At 30.7% G+C, this 23,700-nt stretch overlaps 1 protein-coding gene across 1 annotated transcript in view; it reads right to left on the bottom strand.

Moving 5' to 3' along the window:
* Positions 1-12,459: 12,459 nt before the first annotated feature.
* Positions 12,460-23,700, bottom strand: part of LOC142332519 (uncharacterized) — a 71,233-nt gene continuing 59,992 nt past the window's right edge. The window contains exons 9-10 of the mRNA XM_075378966.1: positions 19,306-19,857; positions 12,460-12,770 (exon numbers count right to left, since the gene is read on the bottom strand). Of these exons, the coding sequence (XP_075235081.1) occupies positions 19,429-19,857 (429 nt within the window). The 3' untranslated portion in view covers positions 12,460-12,770; positions 19,306-19,428. The remainder of the gene's footprint in view (positions 12,771-19,305; positions 19,858-23,700) is intronic.

The following is a 23,700-nucleotide window of genomic DNA, read 5'->3' as shown; positions in this document are numbered from 1 at the left end:
TTATTAAAATAATTAAATTAGTATGCAAAAGAATGAAGAAAAATGGGATATTTTATCAAAAGCTGCACCATAAGCATAATAGTATTAGATGCCACAGTTTATTATAAAAATGAATGCACAGTTAACAAAAAATATTGTTGAGAGTAACCTGCACAAATGAACAGTAACAAAACGTTACACTGATCCATGATCATATTATACAATGACTGTCATCAGCTAGAAAGGAATTATAAATCCTTAAAATTATGAATTCACAGTGATCAGAAATAATTTCTAATAATGGGGATAATTAATCACAAACAGGATTTCTTGTCAAAATACAAAAACCAAATTAGTAGACTGATGCTGTGCATTGAACTTGTTAAGGTACAGCTTAGTTGACCGTGTGTACACGGTCAACTAATTTATTAATGAAAAGAAATATACAGGGTAAAACAGTAGATGATGAATGCTAAAACATATAAAGTAAAACAGTAAGACATAATATACGATAATTATGTTGAAATAAGATATTAACACAGAATTGAAAGGAAGGAAAGTATCAATATCAAATGAGTGATAAAAAATAAAATCAAAATAAAGATTATAAAAAATTAAATTTAATGGAAGACATACAATTAAGATATGTTTCATAAATAAATACATTTTAAAAAGTATAAAATTAATTCTAAAATAAAAAAACACCAACTAAAATTCAGTTATTCATACTTAAGATAAATCAAACAATAAGTAAATCAGAAAAAAATGAGTTATGGAATGTAAAATTCACACAATTTTGATGAACTTAAATTATATTAAAAAAAAGTTACATAATAGATATAAACGCACAATATAAATTTAAATTGGCATGGGAAAACTACAATAATATTACAATCCTCAAAACGGCTCAAGTATAAAAAATCGTTTTTAATAAATGGAAGTTAAATTATCACAAAAAAAACTAAAAATGACAATCATTTTTTTAGTTTTTTCTTTCTTTAAAGGAAAAGGGTATATATTATAAGGAAGACTACTTACTGACTCATAGTATAAAAAACAATCTAGTCACAACTTTAGTTATGCATATTCATATATTTTTTATCAAAGTACACTGTCCACATTACTTTCAATCTCAATGGAAAGTAATGGAAATTGAAGGTTATAATATATTAACCCCTAAAGCTGCATTTAATAAATCGCTTTCCATAGATCACCAAAGTTAAATGGTACAGGTTCATAGAATAATATCGGCATTTATTAGCGACTAACGATCAAAGTAATCTATGACATTTTAAATCTCATTTATTCGTTTCAAATTCACACAACTATATTAACATTTAATGAATAAATTATTCATTAATACAACAAAAAATGTTTATTTTTTCAAAAATTTCCAGTTTTCTAACAGTTCCAGGCAATAAACTAACTATATACAGATTTCTGTGGAGGGTAATTGTTTTGAAAGAAAATGAACAAAACTCTGTGGAATGTTACGATAAAATTAATTTTTTATATTTATAAAAAAAAAAATCAATATAGTTTGGAACATCAGAATAATTTTTAAACATAAATTAATAATATAATTAAAAACAAAATACACATAAATTACAATATAGCTTCAAAAATTCAAGTTTCTATATATCCAAGACTTATGTTGTTTTTGTTTTAAAAACAACATAAGTGACAGACTGGCTTTACCTAAAATCATAACTTCAAATTTTTAAGCACACTTCTTGGTTAACAAATATTTACCACTATTTAAAACAAAAGTATACAGTGTACATTCTTAATCAATGTGATCAGTAAGTTATATAAGAAATGAATAAGCCACAGGCAGTTCATAATATAATTAAGTTTATACATTATTTCACAATTAAAAAATATCTACAGAAATTTAGTTTTTATATTTATACTTCACAATTAATTTTAAATAAATTTAAAGAGAAAATATGTTACAGTTAAGTATAAAAATTAGATGCTATAAAATATATATATATATATATATATAATGGGTGTAAAATATATAGATAATAGCTATTACACCCCCAATCTCAGGATTAGTCCACAACTATAGAAAGAAACAATGAAATAAAATTAAAATCATGTTGTTATTCTAATAAATAATTTTTAATAGAAGCCATTTCATTCTAATCATGCACAAAGAAAAGCAAGTTTGAAAAACCGACTGACCCATTATATTTATAGTTTAATTTTGTACATCCATAAAAAAGATATTAAGCAATTTCTGAGCCAATATAAGAAAAAAGGGGATATTTCTCTGCCAGCAATAAACATTTATACAAATGAAGGAGGGCACAAATTTTATATATTTAAAGTAACAAGCTTTCTGCTGTGAATAAAATGTTGATGTTTCAAGTCTAGAATGTTTGTAACAATTTTTTTAAAAAGTGACCTAATAGAAATTTTACTTTTTATGAAATTAGCTTATCTCATTAAAAAAAAAAAATAAAATATATTACTGGTCGAGCATTTCTTTCTTTGCTCAAAAAATTATCATCCAGAAGTTAACAGATTGTAAATATTCTTAATAGGAAAATTCACATAGCTGAATGTTAAAATTTTTTTGCACTTTTAGGACTTCCAAGTCATGCCTAAAAGAAACAAATGCATTGATGGAAAAGACTAACGAATTTGTTTCCAGATGAAATGAATTTTTTTTAAATTGATAAATAACACAGGATGTATTACTATCAATTTATTATGGAATGTTCAATCAAATTCAAATGATTCTCCACTGCTATTATTTGAAAGAATTATTGCCACCAAATGTCAACTTAATTTCCCAACAACATATGGACAAAAGGAGAATCATTGACACTCTTAAGAAATTTAGTAATTTTGAAGAGAAAAGAACTTAAAAATAATCTGTAGAATCCTATTTATTAATGCTGAATCAGAAATAAAGACTGAATTTAAAAATTTTGGAAATAAATTTTTTTTACTAGAACAAAAAGAAAAATACGGCTGAAACAATTACAAAAATTGTAACAATATTTTATATATGAATTAACCAGTCAGGACTTGCTCACTCGCCCTCACCAGATCTAGCCATGAGACTCCACCCCCTGGATCCCAGGCCTCTTCGTTATCTTCATGTTTATGAGAATATTAAAAACAGGGTCTCATAAAAGAATGGTGAAGTTTTGAACATGTATTACATGAAAATACTTACAGTTGATGTTCATTTATTGAATTTATCATCTCAAACAGTTTACTTATTGTTACTAATTTACTAATAAATTTCAATATAAGCACCATTAGTCCTTTGGCAAATCATAAAACAATGCTGCAGTTTTTGTAATTAAGATCAAGGCAGGAGGGAAATTTTGAGAAGTTATGTCGGTAGCCCTGATAGCCTCCAACCTAAAAGTTTGTATAACACTAGTTTAAACGACCACACCAGTTTTTGTGTTGTTGCCAAAGTGTGTTTAGTTCATTACTATCTTCACTGTTCAAGAAAAAGCAAAATGTATTTTGCAGCAGGCTGAATTAATCTGTAATTTTAGTTTAATGTGCATTTTCACTTGAATATAGAAAAGCGCCACCACATGAAAATAAGACATTGGTTCAAACAGTTCAAAGAAACTGGATCTGTTCTCAAGTAAAAATCAACTGGTAGACCATAAGTATCAGATAAAACTGTTGAATGAATTAGACAAAATGCAATCAGAAGTCCTAACAAATCCATTTCTCATTGAAACCTCACATTAGATATTCCGAAAACAACAATTCACAAAGTTTTACAGAAAACATTGAAAAATATGTGATCTACGTCATTTAAAGGAAAGGATTAATGAAGGAATTGTAACCGTAACAAAAGATATGTTAATCCAGGTATGGGTAGAAGCTGAGAATCAACTGGACATTTGCCGAGGAATTAATGGTGTACATTTTGAAATTAATTAAGTAAACAAAAAACTTCTTGAGATGACAAATTTGATAAATAAACATCAACTGTAAGTATTTCTGTTTTCATTTAATCCATGTTCAAAACCCCACCCCACCATTCTTTTATGAAGAACCTGTATTTTACAGATTCTGATTAGAGAAAAGTTTGTCATTTTACCTCATTATATTTCTGTTAAAGAATGCTATTTTCTTTAATGAATATTTTTAATATCTTAACTCCCAAGAGGGCTAGGACCACAATCTTAATCCCTCTTAATTCCCAGGGATAACACAAATGTATCCTGAAAATTTGAATGCAATCGGTCAGCTGGTTTTGGCATGATGCTGTTGCAGACAAACAGAACACATCACAGACCTTTACGTTAATAAGTTAGATTGATTTAATCTTGGCTTTTGTATTCAATTACTTTTTTCAGATTTTCAATTTATACATTTTTCAGAATTTTATTTATTTATTACATTCAAAATAAAATTAATAAATAAGATGATAAGTGCAGTGACATCCTGTAATTTATGATTTACGAAATGAGAAATACATTAATGTAAACTTACATCAACATTATATTTTCCCTTTATATCTAATACTGTTGTGCAACAACTAAAAGCTGTTGTAAAAATGTACAATTTGAACATGGCCTTTGGCTTTCATGATTTTTGCTTGATGTACAGAAGACACTGTAAAAGAAGTGGAAGTGAAAAGAAAAATCAACTCTCTTAATTCAAAATAGACTGCGGCTAGCCAACTTATTGATTATCCTCAATTGAAAAGAGAAAAATTGCAACTGAAGAAGAAAGTGACATAATGATCCAAATACAGAAGAAAGGTTGTACCACAGGCCCTTCCAGAGGTGAGGTATGATGACGGTCAGTCAGTTGCCAAAATTCATGAATGACAAATATGTTCAAAGTGCAGGTTTTAGGAATGCAAGTCACGAGGTAGGGTTATTTGCATCAAACGTAAAGATTACCATTGCATAAACAATTGTTTCACGAAATATCATAAAATAAAAATTTTATTCACTTTTTTTATTTAAATTGTATTTTTATGGTTTAATTATAATTAATTATTAACATTTATTATTTATTTAACTACAGGGCACTTTTTTCGAAACTATGGATAATACAAGTTTGTATTTTATATAGTTACAATACCAATAAAAGTAAAAAAAGGAAGATAATTTTTTTTTTTTTCAATTGAAACATAAGATACACATACGTGCACCATTGCAATTTTGGGTGACTGGAAATAATTTTTTTTTTAAATCTATTAAACACTCACTAACAACTATGACCATTACATGTGAGTTTGGTAATAACTGGCAAATTACCATGGGTCTCAAGAGGTTAAATTGTGTGTATATATATATATATATATATATATATATATATACAATGTGGTATCAAAATGTTTCAAGACTAGTTCTGAAATATGCAAACACATGGCAGCACAAGGCTGCATACACAGTCCTAACCTTCATAAGTCAGTATGTCGACAGACATTGTATTGTAAGCATCATTAGCTGTGTAGCTCATGCTATTGTGACCATGTATATTACCACTTTTATAATTCCAATATGAACAGAAAGCTTGAGCAAAGAGTGAACGTGAAATTGAGTAAGAATCAGCAAATATGCCAAGCAAGATTTTATGGCACTATTATCATGAGTTGTGCAAGATGTTTTGAGTGGCATGTGGACTTCAAGAGCAGAAGAATATCACTGGAAGATGATGAAAGATTAGGAAGACTTTCAACAAGCTCAACACCGGAAATGTTAAAAACCATTAAGCAACTTGAACATGGGGATCATTGGAGAACAATCCATAACATTTCAATGGAACAGTCCAGGTCAATCCTGATGTATTTTCAAATGTGCCATGCGGCTACCAAATTTATCTCCAGGCTGCTGACACAGGAGCAAAAGGAACATCGCTGAGAAGAAGCAACAATCTTCTCAGTGGAAAAGCCCATCATCTTCATGACTGTAAAAGGCAAGGCATGCCAAGTGTTTAAACAAGTGCATGCTCATTCTCTTTTTCAACCTCTGCGACATTGTACATTGGGAATTTGTCCCCAATGATCAGACCATCAATAGCAAATTCCTACTGCCAGATTTTAGCACTGCTGAGAGAGGACATTCGGCAAAACTGACCAGAGCTGTCGCATACGAAAAACTAGAATGTTCCATGACAAAAAATGCACCATCACCTATCTGTCTTCACATGTGAGGTTCTTGCAACACAACATGGTCTCACTTCTGCACGTGCTGCACTACGCCGATTTGGCTCCTGTGGACTTCGCACTCTTCCCACAGTTGAAAATCCAACTTAAAGAGCACCATTATGACACTATTGCGGAGATCAAAAGCGAATCGCTGAAGGTACTTGCCACGCTTCAAGAAGTGAACTTTCAGGACATATTCAGAAGTGGCAAGAACACTGTATTGCTGTGCAAGGGGAAGGCGACAGTGTGTAGATAAATAAAGTAATTTCTTGTCAATAGAGCTAATTTCAAAATCTTTTGATATCCCCTCATACTTCCCTCTATTACTTAAATATTAATTTTACTTAGTTGTACAATCATCTTAAATTGATCAACACACATAATTGTAAAACCAGAATGATTTTCTTGAAGGAAGTTGAAATCTTTCTTTTTTCATTTTATATTGGAGTTTTGATTCTGTATTTGTTTTATAATATTAACTATTTCTGCGTTACTGTGCAAAAATTATTAATTATTTTCTTTCATCACCAGGTTCCAAGATGAATGGTTTTCGTATTCTAAAAGCTATGGTTCTTGAAGAGATATCTTCAGATGGAGAATCTATGGACGGTTTGGATTCTGAATTATAAGATAATAAGAATTGAGAAAGAACAATATTCAAAACGGTGAGAATGTTTTAATTTTAGATAATATTAATCCTGATGACAGCTACTGACCACAATGCTGTTGATAACCCTGATAATGCTGTCGGAAATGAACTTGCCAGAGACGAACTTTTACCACCTGTGTGTCATATGTCTGATATTGAGATAAAAGAATTTGTAAAAATAGTGATCCATCTCAGGAAAAAACTGATATTGAGAATCCATAACCTGTTAAAATATTTTTAATAAGATATTTCCTGATAATCTAATTGATCTACTAGTCTTCACACCAATCTGTATGCCATACAGCATGGAAAATCATATACTCCTACTAAAATTGACGAGATTAAAATATTTATTGGCATCAATACTTTACTGGAAACAAAGCCATTGTTCAGTTATAGAGATTACTAGTTCAGCATCCCAGATTTGCATGACCTATATATTTCAAAATTGATAACAGTCAACCATTTTGGGTGGTTACTAAATAATATACACCTAAACGACAGTGTTCTGCAACCAAACTGTAATGATATAAACTTTTATAAGTTATATAAGGTGAGATCATTGTTAAGACATACTTTATGAGACAGTGCTACACTCATGCCAATAAAAATTGTGTTTTATGCCACACAGAAATTCAGATCTACACCCAAATAAGTCGACCAGTTTAGGTCACCTAACAAGGGGAACACAAGCTCATTCTGGTCTGTGCAGAAGCCAGGGACAAACCCTGCACCCCTACCCGGTCCCATCATGGTGTCTCGCATGGCATTACCAAGTCACGATCAGGACCACCACCAGCAGAGGGAAGCCACGGCCTCAGTCGCATGGGCCACCATACCCCGGCAGCGCAGCCACCCCCACCAGCGAAATCGAATCATAAACAATACCAATATAACTGTGGCATGATGCCAATGCGCCTACCTCCAATCTATCCGATGCCTAAGCCGGAACCCTAGTCACCTGGGATCCTACCACAATCAAGTACCTTGATCAAACTCCCTCTGCAGACCTACACACCGCAAGGCTGCAAAGAAAACCGGCCACACTATAGACCATTCCTCGCAGATCATCCAGTTGATAGGGAGATACAGAAAGGAATGTATTTTCTCAAGTTCCCTAATAGCTCGTGAACGTTCGACCTTGTATCGGGAACAGACATAGAGGATGTGGTCCAGACATAGAGGATCAGTCCCGCAATCCGGACATTGACTCAAATCCATCAAACCAAACCTAGTCAAACTCGCCCGAAAGGCACCATGCCCGGAGAGAAACTGTATGATATGAGACAGTCAGGGCTTGTTATTTCCCTACTAAAAACTTAACAATAGATGAAGTTTAAAGGTCAGAGCACCCTAAAACAATATAAAGATAAGCCGGTCAAAAATGTGTATTCTTTGTTGTGAAAGTAGATACAATTATAGATTTGATGGGTATACAGGAAAAGAGGTAATATTGCAGAGAGCAACCTTGGAGAAAATGTCGTTAAAAGGTTGCTGGAGGGTCTAGATGGTGGTAAAAACAATCAAATTTACTTTGATAATTTCTCAAACATGGTACCGCTGAAATGTTAAATAAATAAATTAACAATATAATCCACCTTACCAGCACATTGAAATCTGCTGGAATCCAGCACATTCAACATATGGTAAAGTGGATTATATTAATTGTTAATTTATTTACTTTGATATTTTGACTTTTAATAATTACGAACTGGTCTCATGGAGAAAAAAGCTTATGGTAATGTAAGTTGAACAGAAAGTACTTATGAATTAGAAAGCTGATAATGAATTAGAAAGGGGTGACAGACTGGAAAGTTAGTGATACTGGAATGTTTTTTTTTTAAATGGAAGAATAATAGGTCTGTTCATATGCTGTCTGTCACAGTTCACTTGATGTTATTAATGTAAACAGAAAATCTAACGGCAGCACAGTAATAAGTTTGTTGTCCTCAGGCAATACAACATTACAATGCAAAAATGAACAAAATTGATAAATATAATCATCTAAATTAACTATGGAATTGATCAACACAGTAAAAAATGATGGTTATGGATATTTTGGCACTTAACTGACGCTTCTGTTGTGAATAGTTATATCATCTGGAAAGAACTAGGTGTTGAAAAGTTGTCTCTAAAAGTTTTAGTGATCAATATTTCTAGTGAATATGTCTGTGCTGTTAGTCACCTGCTGTCCTTCAAGAAAACAAACCCTTCAGTAGAAAACAAAGTAATAAAAATTCTGAAACGGCTGGACTCTTGATGAAAAAATAATTAACTGGCAACAAAATAATCGACAAAAAAAATTAACAAAAGATATTGGTAAAGTAGATGGAAGAAAAAAAACATTTTGATCGATTAATGTTTTAAATAATGCATAAACAGCTATTATCACAGCCTGAAGTTGTTACACCTAATAAATCTTCCTCTTAAATGCTTGAATGATACGTAATATGAAGCACAAATTTTTTTTTCAAAAAATAAAAATATTCTTTAATGTTATAAAAGGAATATACCCTCCCTTCCTATTATACAAAAAATAATTTATACAAGCTATTTTACAAATTATAAAACTTTTGATAAATAATTATGTAAAAACAGATATACAAATAGCTTACATATATCAATTATATTATAAATACCATTACTGCAATAAAGAACACATTTCATAATATAACTTCATACCAAGAAAACGATTCAATAATGAGTAATATTTCTGTAATCAAAGGTGACCAAGAGTTTATATTAAATGAATTACTGAAACTATACTGTAATTTATTATTATACATTATTTAAAAAAAAATATGTATGTACATATAAACAATGTAATATTAAAATTAACATGCTATTGACAACTAGACAGTAAATCACAGAAATCAATAACTGCTTTTAAACCCATAATAACATTCAACATTGCTAACATGATTATGTCATTAAAAAATCAATCTCAAGACAAAGTTAATTAAATGATTTAAATTATCATCATAAAACCTTATTGTAAAGTTAAAAAATTTTATATTAATTGATTATTATAACTATTTATCATTTTTAAATTAAACTGATAAGTTTTTAAAATAGAAAATAACATGAAAAGCTGCTTTGCAACAATATTTCTGTTTTGTCAGAAGTGTCAATACCATTCTATTATAATATAAATGAATAATGAAGAAGTATACTTCAGTTCATATACAGAAATTATTTACAAAAATATGATTAGGTTTAATAAGTCAATTCATCTTCCATATGTATAAATATATCTATAAAAAACTAATTTAATCATATATATATTAAATTTATGAGTTTATGGCAAAATGAAAAACTGCACTTCTTTACAAACTTCCTATAATAAATTTACTACATTTTAAACACGCAACCCCCCCAAAGTAATAAAACAAATGAAATATTCAATTAAAAAGATCTTAAATGGTGCAGTTTAATTCAGATTGTAAAATAATATATATTTTTACACTAAACTTAAAAAAAAAATAAATAAAGATAATTGTATAACTCTCATTATAACATATAAACAATTTCTTCTTACTTTTTAAAAATTAGTAGTCTATAAAGCCAAGTAACTCTCTTTATTCAGAGCATATTACTACTTTCAGTAAAGAGACATTTTCAACATATTGAGAGCTATAAAAAAATTAGTGTCAAGGAGAAAAAAGTATGCAATTCATGAAGTTTTTGACAAAATACCCAGATCAAAATTTTATTTACAATATGTTTAATCGTTTAAAAAATAAACAAGTTCTTTTATAATGTAAGGCAGCTTGTCAAACAGTATTTAAAAATAAAAAAACAAGCCACTTCTGTATTTTTATACCGGTTTATGTTAAATAATCAATATATACAACTTAGCAACATTTATATATTATACATCCTCATAATAACATAATTTTTCTTGTAAAAATAAAAAATTATTAATGATTTTAATATTTCTGAAAATCCAGAACAATTTATTACTAAACTACACGTATTATAAAATAAATTAAAAAATTTAACTGATAAATAAAAAAATAAAAAAATGACAACATAAATTATAGAAAAGTTTAACGATTCGTATGCCAAATAAAGTGGATTCACAACCTGTTGAAGAAAAAACATCGAATGAAGAAAAGACATCGCATGTAATGAATACAATATATAATCACATTATAATGATTGTACAATAAAAAAAAATACATGTCTTACATAATAATAGTTAAACAGCTGCACTTTCCAAATTAAATCTTTTAAAAAACCGTTGATCAGGTTTATTTAATCAAATTTTAATTCTTCAGAATGGTTTAACAGATGTGGTACATATAGTGCACCACATTATATGACAGTGACAGACGTATCACGGTGATTCAATTAAAGTGATATACAGAGTGGCACAGGGAAACGGAAAATTTTTAAAGTAGTAGTGGCAGCTCTGAGGAGCCAATAGAAAGGTGGAAGCGGCATCCTTCTGCGCACCACTACCACACTACATTTCGTAATCATGGACCAGAGGGTCGGTACGTAATGTACATTTACCGTGAAGGTGTTTTACAAGAACAGTGACAGTGTGACCGCTGCTCGATGGGAATTCCGACATCATGGTTGCGTTCCATCTTGCCACGCCATCAAAACATGGGTTGGAAATTTTGAGTTCACATTGTAAGTGTATCGATTCAGAACGAGATATTTGAGTTGTTTGCGGCTATTTAATAGTTAATTTCTATGTATCAATTTACTGAAATACACTCTTATCTTACTATGATTACATATGACTGTATTTTAATCGATAAATTTTTTTTTTTTTACTTTTTATATATCTTTAGATGTTTAATTTTAGGTAGCAATATACCAGGTCATGTTTATATATACTATAGCATGAACTATTTAAGTTGTATATATTCCCATTAAGTTGTCATATTCCCATTATGAAAAAAATCAATGTAAAAAACAAGTTGCTACCATTAGAACTTATTATTATATAAAAAGAAATTACTATGTTGAACGGTAAATATTTGTAGACTTAACACGCAATGAAATCAAGAGAAAAAGAAAATATATAGATTTACATAGATCGTAATTAAGAAGTAATAAATAATTCATAAACAGATATAACAATAGAGGATGTGTACTCAAACAAAGAAAAATAAGACATAAACAGGTCAGGTCAATATAAAAGTGCATAAATATAACTGTATAAAAGGAAATTAAATACAATAGTATGAAGGAAGGTAGAAAACATAAAAGTACAACAGGTGGACAATATGTAGAGTTAATCGAGCAAAAATGATTAAATCAGAAGGTTAATAATCTTAAATGATGTAAGATTTGAATTATTTGGCCCCTTTCAACTGATACTTACGATATATTAATAACATTTAACTTAACAATGTGAAAATAGCTAGAGAAATATTAAATAAAAATCTTTAAAAGAGATTCACTTGTTACATTTCTTTTTAAAAATTCACACCATAATCAATCAAAAGATGAATAAAATTAATAAATGAATAGCAAAAAAATTCTTTTAGACACATGACAATACAGACAAATATTCTAAGAATACATTATAAATACACACATATATAATATATATCATTTATATACAATATAATTATTATAATCACATATTCTTTCTTTTACTTAACCTAAATGAAGATGTATATGACAGTTATATATCTTTTTATAATTATTCCCAATATTGATTGGCATCACTACAAAACATATAATAAATAAAAATTTAGAAGAAATAAAAGTAATAATAATAATAATAATAATAATAATAATAGATAGAATCATCACGTAACCATAGAGCTCTGATACAACTGGCAGTGGTAAATTGCAATAGTAACTACTAATATTAAAATACAAATATAAATTAAACTCAGATGATGCATTTACTCATGATATATTTACTCACCATAATTCTGATAAAACATCAGATCAGTTATTTTATTTTATATTTTTTTTTTAAGATTCCTTGTAATAATCAATAAAGTATTCAATATTGTCTACCTGTAAACAAAAAAAAAAAAAACAGAATAAATTAATGTAAACTAAACTAATATATGAGGAAATAATTTAAAATTAAACTATGAAATATGTTGCTGTTAATAGGACATGAACTATGAGACATTGTTTTTCAACAGAAAAGAGAATCACAATAAACATCTTAACATTGTTTGTTTTGGTTTCTTAATCCTTTTAGGAATAAATAATTTAGTTTTTTCTTCATTCTCACGATCCTCTCTCTTTTTCTGTTTAGCCTCTGGAACCGCTGTTAAGTTATTACTTCAGAGAAGATGAATGAGGATGATATGTATGAATATAAATGAGGTGTAGTCCTGTACAGTCTCAGGTTAATCGTTTGAGATGTGTGATTAATTGAAATCTGACCACCAAAGAACATTGATATCCACAATCTAGTATTCAAATCCATATAAAAGTAACTGCCTCTACTAGGATTTAAACCTTATAATTCTCGACTTCGAAATCAGTTGATTTGCAATAAGTTCACCACTAGACCAACCCGGTGGATTCATTCTTGTGATCCTATGTAGAACAAAAGCTAAATTACCTAGAAAAGGTTCAATGGATATTGAACCTTCAATAGATTTTACATATTTTGTTATATTGCTAGTTTAGTGTTGGGCTTATTGTTTAGCTGCTGCTTTTATTTTGTAAAAATGGATAAACTCTGATGAAATTCTGATTAACTCTGTAACTCTGATGAAATTTGGGAGTTAATACTAGAAGTTAATGATACTGAATGTTTTTGAAAACATTTCACCTGGGAATTTTTCAGATCAAATGACTGACAATAAATGAAATTCTGGCTGCACATGACAACAATGATGATTTTGTACCCGACCCAGAGGAATTACAAATAGTGGATCAGAAAATATAAATGCAGAAGGTAGTGAAACAGACATGAGTTTGAATATATCCTCCTGAAGCAGAGTTTCATGTAGCACAAGAATTTCAGTTTAGAAACCCAGGGAAAAGAAATTGAACACAGAGAAACAGTAATAGTATCGACTATTTTTACTTATTTTTTAATAATTTTAATTGGAATTTAATAACAAACGAAACTAATAACGACTATGCGCATAAAGAAATTGTGAAAAATAGAACCTCCGATGAACATGCACTTGTTCACCTGGAGAAAGAAAAAGATCATGTCTGTGTCATTGGTGCTAAAAATCCTGCTATAAAAAGAAAAAGAAGCAATTGCTGGTGTTCACATAGAATTGTGGATTTGATCCAACTTGTTTCCATAAGTTTGAGTGTTTCTAGAACCAAAACAAATATTGGTGGGAAGAGGAAAGCCTCCAAGAGTGATTCTGACTGAATCATCAATTTCTGTTTGTTTTGTATACTATTGTTTTTTAATTTCTGTTTTGATAATTATGGTTAATATTTTTTTTAATGAATTTACCAATAAAAAATGTGACATTTGTGTATAATATTTTTTTTATAACACTGTTTTTAGATTTAGTTATGGGCTGATGAAATTAGAAAAAAATTGTTTTAAATTTTTTTTCCCAATTCATCATTTGGATTTTCATTTATATTATAGGTATAACTATATTTTCATATCAATATAAAATATAGAATTTTCTCTTCAAATTGATATATAACATTATAATATTGTTTCCAAATTCATTTTTTTTAGTGATTTTTTAGAAAATTGCTTTCATTACACAAAAATGGCCATCATTTTACAATTTATATCTATCACTCTAGGGTTAAATCAGGTTTTCTATTTGTGACCCCACAAAAAAAAAATCAAATCAAAGTAATGGGCTACATGACAGTGGCACAATTTAAACGATTTGTGAGAAATTAATTAGTTTTATGAGAAATTACACTGCTCATATACCTAAAATATTATAAGAATTACTAACATTTCCTATTAAATTGGAAATATATCAAGAACAGTTCATCCAATATTGGTAAATTAAATACCGAAATGCAATTCGGTCTATTTTCCAAATGTAATTTATTGACACTATAGTAGTAATAGCACTAGCTACTTATAGAATATAATTTAGTCAGCAACTTAAAATACAGTCGGGCAAAAAAATGATCAAGTAATATTCAACTCTTTAATACAATATTCTAGGGTTTAATCTAATAATCTAGGTTTAAGTTTTACTGTTCACTCAATAATACTATTAACTAGTAAAATTACACTTATTACCTTTCTCAAAGTAAAAAAAAAATATGGTGTAAATAGAATCATTCACCTGAGCCCAGCAGTTTTAAATGAACATTAATGTATATTTATACATGTCAATGTATTTGTTTATTTTAAAATACACACTGACATTGATTTACACACAGTAGGTCTGAAAAGTTCCCGAACTAAATTTCTATAGTCGATACAAGTAGCACCATCTCTTGGACAACCAAGGAACTATGTAGTAGAATATCTAATAAGTGTGTGTACAAACTTTCATCATGTTTCATCACTCCAGTCTCAAGTGTATGTTGTGTTCATGTGATCTTGTACATGCTCACTATATGGAACAGAAAAGCGTGATAAAATTTTATGTTTGACTTTAATAATCTTTCATTGAAACTGCAAGCATTTGGTGATGAAGCCGCATCTCATACTACAACATACACAAGGTGGAAGTGGTTTAAAAACTGTAGTTGCTGAATGACGATGACTGAAGCGGGAGGCAGTCAACAGCTACTCAGAACGAAAACGTTGCGAAAGTGCGTGCACTCCTGCTCGAACAACCTCATCTTACCCTTCAGGCCACAGCAGAAGAGCTAAACATTGGTAAAGACACAGTACGTACAATTCTAACAGAAAAAATAAACTGCCGAAAAGTGTGCTCCCATTTTGTTCAGCACTTCTTGACCAAAGAACAAAAAGAGGTGCGTCTTTCTTGGACTTACGACTTCGCTGAGACTACCGATATCAACCGAAATTTTTTGCTAACAATTGTAACTAGGGATGAAAGCTGGTGCTTCATGTATGATTCACAAACAAAGCATCAATCCGCTCCTAGGTTGAGTGCTGAAGCACAAAGACCGGCAAAAGTCAGGCAGCAAAAATCAAGAGAAACTCAAAAGGCTAGATTCATCATGAATTTGTCTAACTGGTCAAACCACACATTCTAAATTCTATTTGGAAGTAATGAAACGCCTGATGTGTCGCATTCATTGAATCTGGACTGAGTACCGGGATCCGAGCAGTTGGACTCTCCTACACGATAATGCCCTGGGGACACATGGTAACAGTTTTAACATGTTATTACACCACAAATCAAATCACAGTCTTATCCCTTCCGACTTGGCTCCAGCAGACTATTTTCTGTTCCCGAAACTCAAGTTGAAGATGAAAGGCCGCTTTTCGACGACATTCCAGCCATCCAAAGGGCTTGCATCAAGCAGTTGAAGGCGATCCCACAGTGATTTCTCCAGAGCGTTTGACAGGCTCTACAGGCACTGCAACAAGTGTATGACTAGAGAAGGGTTCTTATGTAGAGGGCTGATATGAGTAAATTTGTTTATCTTTAAATCTGTATTTTTATTTAATTTAGTTCAGGAACTTTTCAGACATGCTTTGTATACCAGGTGTTTGTGGAAGCTTCTGCTGTACTTTATTGGTTAATTTAATACTCTCATCAAATTAATGAAAAATAATATGGACAAATACATTTTTTAAAGAGTGAATGAAGTAAAATATTTATCCATCAGAATGAACTTAAATTATAGTAATTATTATTAGTAAACAGAAATTATTAGCAATAACAAAAAAAAACTACCTCATTTTTTCTTGATTAGCAAAATTTGATATACAAATAGATGGATCTCACCTCACAGGAGTAACAGTATTTTAATTTTTTTTATTTTCAATTTAATACAGAAGCATGATTTTTTATTTATTATCTTGTTATTCTTGAGTGAGGGTCATTCAAGAATTAAAAGGACAGCTAACAAAAGAAAAAATCTGACAACACAATCTTGAGACTTTCTCAGAACATGGCTTTAGCCATGTAATGGCAACATTGACAACTGTAAGTTTTTTCTGATGTAAAGTTTACACACACACCTTAATTTAAAATATTTATCATTATAAATTAATATTTTATATATTAATATTCTGTTTAAATACATGTTATGTTTTTGTTTATTTTATTCAATTATTCTAACTGAAGCGCGCATGCATACTGTATTTAATTTGTGAAGGTACTAACGACAACAGTTGACACTAACTAAACTAATATAATTTAACAACTTACAAAGAACAAAAAACAAATTTCGCTTGTAAGGTCGGCAGACTCAAGGCTACAGTAGCCATAAGGCTTAACATACCGGGTACAGAGTCAGTCAGACGATTGAGTTCAAGACCCGGCCAGACAGAGTTACTTTTTTACAACTTAAATATTATTCATTTATTTAATTCTACTGCTCACCTATGACTCACAACATAGCAGCAGACTTACAACAGCATTTTTGGGGGTGGGGAAGCGATTTTGCAAACTTTTTTTTGCAAATATTGTTACTTTTTAATTGTTAACAGATGTGCCTAACACAAATATTATACCTTAATTAGGCGAAATCTCGAAATACTGAGGGTAACCTTGTACTACAGCCTCACCCCCTTGACCTTTTAAGTTGAAAATTTAATGGGATCAATGCCCCATACATAGAAGTAATCTTATAAAGTTTAGTCAAAATCAATTTAGTAGTTCTGGAGATGTATGTTCTGATTTAGTGGTCAACATCAAACTACATAGATACGAACATTAACATCCAAAAAATTTCCATCAATTTTTTTGGGTTCCTTAGATGTAACATCAAGAAAGCTGCATATGCCCAACCTGGACTGATTATAATACTTTCTCTTCTAGAGATACAGGTCTGCCATAGCATTACGACAGGAAAGTAAAACTATTCAGTAGAATAAACTGAAATTGTCTTGACATTCAAGTTGCCATCAGTTAAGATAGAAAATATTGGCTATTTGAAAAAAATTCTCATTACTATAATTTCATTTGTTTATTTCAAATATTGATAACGATTGAAACAATACTGTGGAAGATCAACGTGCTATAACATTTTATTCTCTGAAGAAGTAAAACTGCTCAAAATTCACTAACTGATATCAAAACAGCTATTGTACAAGTTGTATAAACTGTGAAAATTTTTATACATGGCATGAACAGCTTAAAACAGTTAGAACAAATATTCACTGATTTTCATCATAGTGGAAGCCCTGCTGAAATTTTGATTAACGCTTTGCAAACTCACATTAATGTTTTAATCCATCCTTTCTATTATCCCTAATGTTGAATTGTTGCAAAACATGTTACTCAAAATAATAGATACTTGGACTCACCTTTTTGTAAGGAAAACAATAGGTTTAGTGAAAGGTAAAGATATTTTAGATCGCATACATTTTGATGGAATTTGGATTCATCACTTTGAGTTGGAATCCAAATATAAGAATAAGAACATCAGAGATCATCCACCAGGAAATAACTGATAACTTATGTATCAATCAGTAAAATGATGCTAACAGGGTTTTGGTATTATAGACCCAATTTATTGCAATTATCTGGAAGCACAATCAACTAGTACTATTTGTGAAACACAAGAAATATGAAATCCCTGTAATAAGAAAGAAATGTCTTGGTTCTCTTTCAAAAGGTGTAATTCTTCTGCATGATAATGTCTGCCCCCACACCCCTATGTCATTCCCAAGATACAGGAATCAAAAGTCAAACGGGAGATGTTTCTATATTTACCTTACAGTCCTGATCTTGCACTACCAGATTTCTTTTTGTTTGGTTCTTTCAAAGTGTTTATACATGCCACAGAGTTCAGCAACAATGAGTAAAAAATTTGGTAAAAGAATGAAATGAAGAATTCTTTACCTCTGGAATAAGAAAGTTCACAGAAAGATGGGTCAAGTGCCAAAATGTAGTCAAAGATTTTGTAGAAAAGTAGCATTTAAATAATATTTTACAGTCATTTGTTTCTAATTAATGAAACTACTCTTATATATGGATGCAATTTGAAAGTAATCAATAATGGGGTAGCATTTTTTTTATAACCACTGAATTCTTAAGCCTACTGAGAAATTATAAAACAGCTGGCTAAAAGAAAAACCTAATTGGTTCCATCAAGATAAAGCAATTTGTTACAGACACCATATGATTTTGATGAAATAACAATTCTACAAGACTACCACGTCCATTATTTCAGTACTCCAGATTTTTTTTTAAGCAGCTATTTAAAATATTATCCATGCAACAGACAAGGAAAAACCACAAAAATTTGCTACAACATGGGGGAACATCTCAATAAATGCAATGAAATTAATACATTTGATTTCCAAAATTTTTATAAGTAAAGAAATTCTTGTAGTGAAAAAGTATTCATAATACTTAAATTCACAATGGACCCATTTAAAGTTCAACAGACCCTATTATTAGTCTATTTAATAAACAAGATATATGGATGGATATCTCAAAATAGCCTTAGTACTCAATAAATTAAAAAAATTAATAAATAAACTAAAACTCACCATAATACTGAGCATCTAAACTAAATGATGACGACGACAACAAAAAAATGATGGCAAAACAGATCTTGTGATGAACAGCAAATAAATAATATAAATAATAACAAAAAAATGTTAAAAACAATATTAAAGTATATCGTTCAAATTAAACGATGCACCAGCACCAAACGAATTTAGAATATCTTGTGCCATTTGTGACGAATCCATTTGAGATGATGGTAATTGTTCAAGAAAATCAAGATTGAGATCACTTGGTAATTGTGGCGACGTATACGATGATGAATTATTTGTAGCAGTCGGTGAAGACTGATACGCAGCCACATTATTATTACTACTATTATTGGTACTTGTATTTACACCACCGGTACTATAACACGATGTAGAATTGTTATTATTCACATTATTGTTAACGTTACTACTATTTGGTCCGTTACTAGCTGCACCATTATTAGCACCATAACTCATACCACTCGGTGGACAATGTTGGGGTTGCTGTTGTAGATGCTGTCTCTGGAATTGACCCATCTGCTGACTCATATGCAGGTTCAGCGACATCTGGAAAAAATAAAATCCGTAATACATTGAAAGCCTGTTAAAATCACATAAAACTTGTCATAAAAGATTTCAATCCAACTGAATTTTACATTTAACCAATTCATAAGTTTGAGGAAGTCATTTTACAACTTTTCCATTTGTTTCTGATGGAATAGCACTACTTTTAACATATATGTTACTACATATATAAATGTCAATAAATGTATAATGACTGTCTACAAAGTTCTGATAACATATGTTACATCAAAAATGTTACCTTATATATTTATCTGCAGTCTCATCTCTATAAATACACCACCTGTATGAAGGTTTTCCATCATTTATCACAGAATTGCTGGAAACTGTAGGTTTTAAATCAAGTTTTTTAGTTTATACTAGGTACTACCCAAAAGTTCGGGGAATTTGAATTTCGCGGACGAACCATTGCTGGTACGACCTGCTGCCGCTTTTCTTTCTTTTTCCTGTTTAGCCCCGGTAACTACCATTTAGATAATTCTTCAGAGGATGATATGTATGAGTGTGAATCAAGTGTATGTGGTCTTGTACATTCTCAGTTCGACCATACCTGAGATGTGTGGTTAATTGAAACCCAACCACCAAAGAACACCGGTATCCACGATCTAGTATTCAAGTCCGTGTAAAAATAGCTGGCTTTACTAGGACTTGAACGCTGGAACTCTCGACTTCCAAATCTGCTGATTTGGAAAGACGCGTTCACCACTAGACCAACCCGGTGGGTCGACCTGCTGCCGCTAGATGTGGCTAACAGTACTCTTTGTGAATCAGTGTTCCAATAGTTGTGACGGTGAGAGGCTGCATTGTTAACTTTTGTGCGGTTGTGTAACGTTGTGTTTTACTGCTTCAGCAAAGTTCTAAATAGCAGATTTTAAAGAGCAAAGAACCTGCATCAAATTTTGCTTCATGCTTAAAAAAACTGGTGCAGAAACCCATCGCATGCTTGTGGAACCATTTGGTGACAATGCTATGAGTAAAAGTAAAACTTTTTTGTGGTACAAACGATTCAAAGATGGACGAACGACAGTTGATGATGATGAGCGTTCAGGAAGACCATCGACAAGCGCAACACCAGAAAACATTGTGAAAGTGCAAGAGGCTATTGTTGCAGATTGTAGACAAACAATCCAAGATGTTTGTGCAATTGTACAAATGTCATATGGGTCCATGCAACGCATCTTGTCAGACAGTTTGAACATGAGACGCATTGCTACAAAATTCGTTCCGGGACTGTTGAACAGCGACCAGAAACAAAATCGCGTAGCTGTCTGTAGTGAATTGAAAAATTCAGCAAAGATGATCCTAACTTCATCTCCAACATCATAACCGGTGATGAGACATGGGTGTACGGGTATGACCCTGAAACTAAGCAGCAGTCGTTGCAGTGGAAGTCGCCAAGTTCACCGCAGCCAAAAAAAGCACACCAAGTTTTCAGCAACGTGAAGTCCATGATGATTGCTTTTTTCGACATCAAAGGCATTATCCATAAGGAATTTGTTCCTCTTGGTTAAACTGTAAATGGGATGTTCTATTGTGAAGTTTTGAATCGGTTATGTGAAAGCATTAGGCGCAAACGTTCAGATCTGTGGGGTAACAGCAGCTGGGTTCTGCACCATGACAACGCACCCGTGCACACATCGCTAGCCATTCGGAATTTCTTGGCTTCCAAAAAGACGGTAGTGATTCTCCATCCACCCTATTCGCCTAACCTTGCCCCGTGTGATTTTTTTTTCTCTTCCGAAAATAAAATTTCAATTGAAAGGCCGTCGTTTTAACACAATTGAAGAGATTCAGGAAGAAACGCAGAACGTTCTTCAAACACTTACACCTGCAAACTTCCAGGGATGCATGGAGTCATGGGAAAAACGCTGGGATCACTGTATCAATGCCCAATGGGATTACTTTGAAGGAGACAGTGGAAATTATAAATTATGGTAGGTATTTTATTTTGATGGTAAAATTCCCCGAACTTTTGGGTAGCACCTCATATATCAATCCAAAATGTTTTTCTATCAGCAAATCATAGATTTTTTGATAACAGGTGAACATCTCGATGAATCAATTTTCATTTTCTAACAAATTTTGTTCATATTTCAGCTTGGGATATCTCATTAGGTAAAAAACAATATCCATGACCTGAATTTTGACTTACTTTCATGTTTTATTCTTATTATCCTCTATGATCCTAGATGAAATCTGGATCTTGGTATCTGACTGGATCATATAGCAACATCCAATGCTTATCATTTGTGACAACCTACTCAAGTCTGGTTGCTGTTTCATTAGTTTCAGAATATCAGAGAAAATATCCCTTTGCTATTCCTTTACTTTTCTTGTGACATATATGAAAATATATTGATCATATTTAAATTATTATGTAATTTGTCACCTGGTCTATTTATCTTCATTGTGCCTTCCATCATTCCAATGCTCAGGGAAAGACAATTTCAAATGATTTCAATGATTTTTTTCTCTAGCAAATTTTTTCAGCAATTACAAGTCCAAAATGTGAATTTTTACTGGGCATATTACCCCATACAACCTCTTCTGGACCCTTATAAAATTTGCAGTGCCACTTAAAAATAACTGTATATGTAATCATAACATATAACACAACATATATAATAATAATCTTCATAAACAACGATCAACATTAGAAAAAATTTCATTAATGATTACATAAAGTTACTTAGAAGCATGACAGTATGGCATGTTGCTCAATTTTCAAATAATATTTTTGATTTTAATTTATGGGAGGATTGTGCACCTCATATAGATAATGCTAATTTTAGCCTCGTTCATGCGCCTTTTTCTCAGCTCCAATAACAGATAGAGCATGGTTTTTTTTTTTATTGTTTTCGATGGACTTTTTTCTATCTACTTAAGCAGAATTATAACTTTTAATAAAACCTCACCATTTTTATTATACTTAAGAAAATTTTCTAAAATAGGATCATTTTTTTTTGTACAAAATATTTTTTTAAATATTTCAATACACAGTTTAGTTATATACAAAAACTTATATATATAATTATAAAACTGGGCTGTGAATACCTGGTAAAAATTTAAAGTCTACCATTTATAGTTTTTGAGAAAAAAGTACATGAAGATAGAAAAATTTAGTTTCCTAGAAACAGCATTTAAAGTTAGACTAACTATTCAGAAAGAAGTTCTTGGTAGTTCACTTTAAAACAATCCTACACCCATATGTTTCTCGCTTCTATCTATAATAACATAAGCAGTAGAATACTGACAGTTATTACCTTCATTGTTATAAGAACTTATTGAAGAGTTCAATTTAAAGTAAGATGATGAAATTCCACATTTAATCGGGTCAGTCACATTATCACTTCCATTGTCGGTCAAATTCTGTTCTGTTGTAACATTTGAAAGTAAATTGAAACTAATATTTTTATGCTGCTTTCCTAGAAATGTCGTTTTCTTAAGTAATTTTGAACTCTTACCATCAATTATGTAGAATTAGTCAAGTGGCATGATATTCACAAAATATAACTTACAAGTACAATAAAACTCAACCTTGTAATCAAAACAAATGAATTACTGCCAACTAAAAACTAAAATCTGTAAAAAATTCAATACAAAATCTAATTACATTTTTACTAGTAAACATGTAATAATAAATGACAAAGCGCATAAAAGTAATTCTAAAAACAAAAACTGAAATTCAAGAGAATGACATTTACTTAAAAAATTAATAAATTTAATTTATGATGGCACATACATCATACTACAAAAACAGACAAAAACATCAGAAAAGTTAGGTAACAAAAAAGTTTGTATGTATAATTTCTAACTGCTATAAACACT

The sequence above is a fragment of the Lycorma delicatula genome, chromosome 11 (genome assembly GCF_047948215.1).
Source record: "Lycorma delicatula isolate Av1 chromosome 11, ASM4794821v1, whole genome shotgun sequence".
NCBI lineage: Eukaryota > Metazoa > Arthropoda > Insecta > Hemiptera > Fulgoridae > Lycorma > Lycorma delicatula.
Note: the sequence above shows the minus strand (reverse complement) of the source record. Positions and strands in the feature narration are given on the sequence as shown.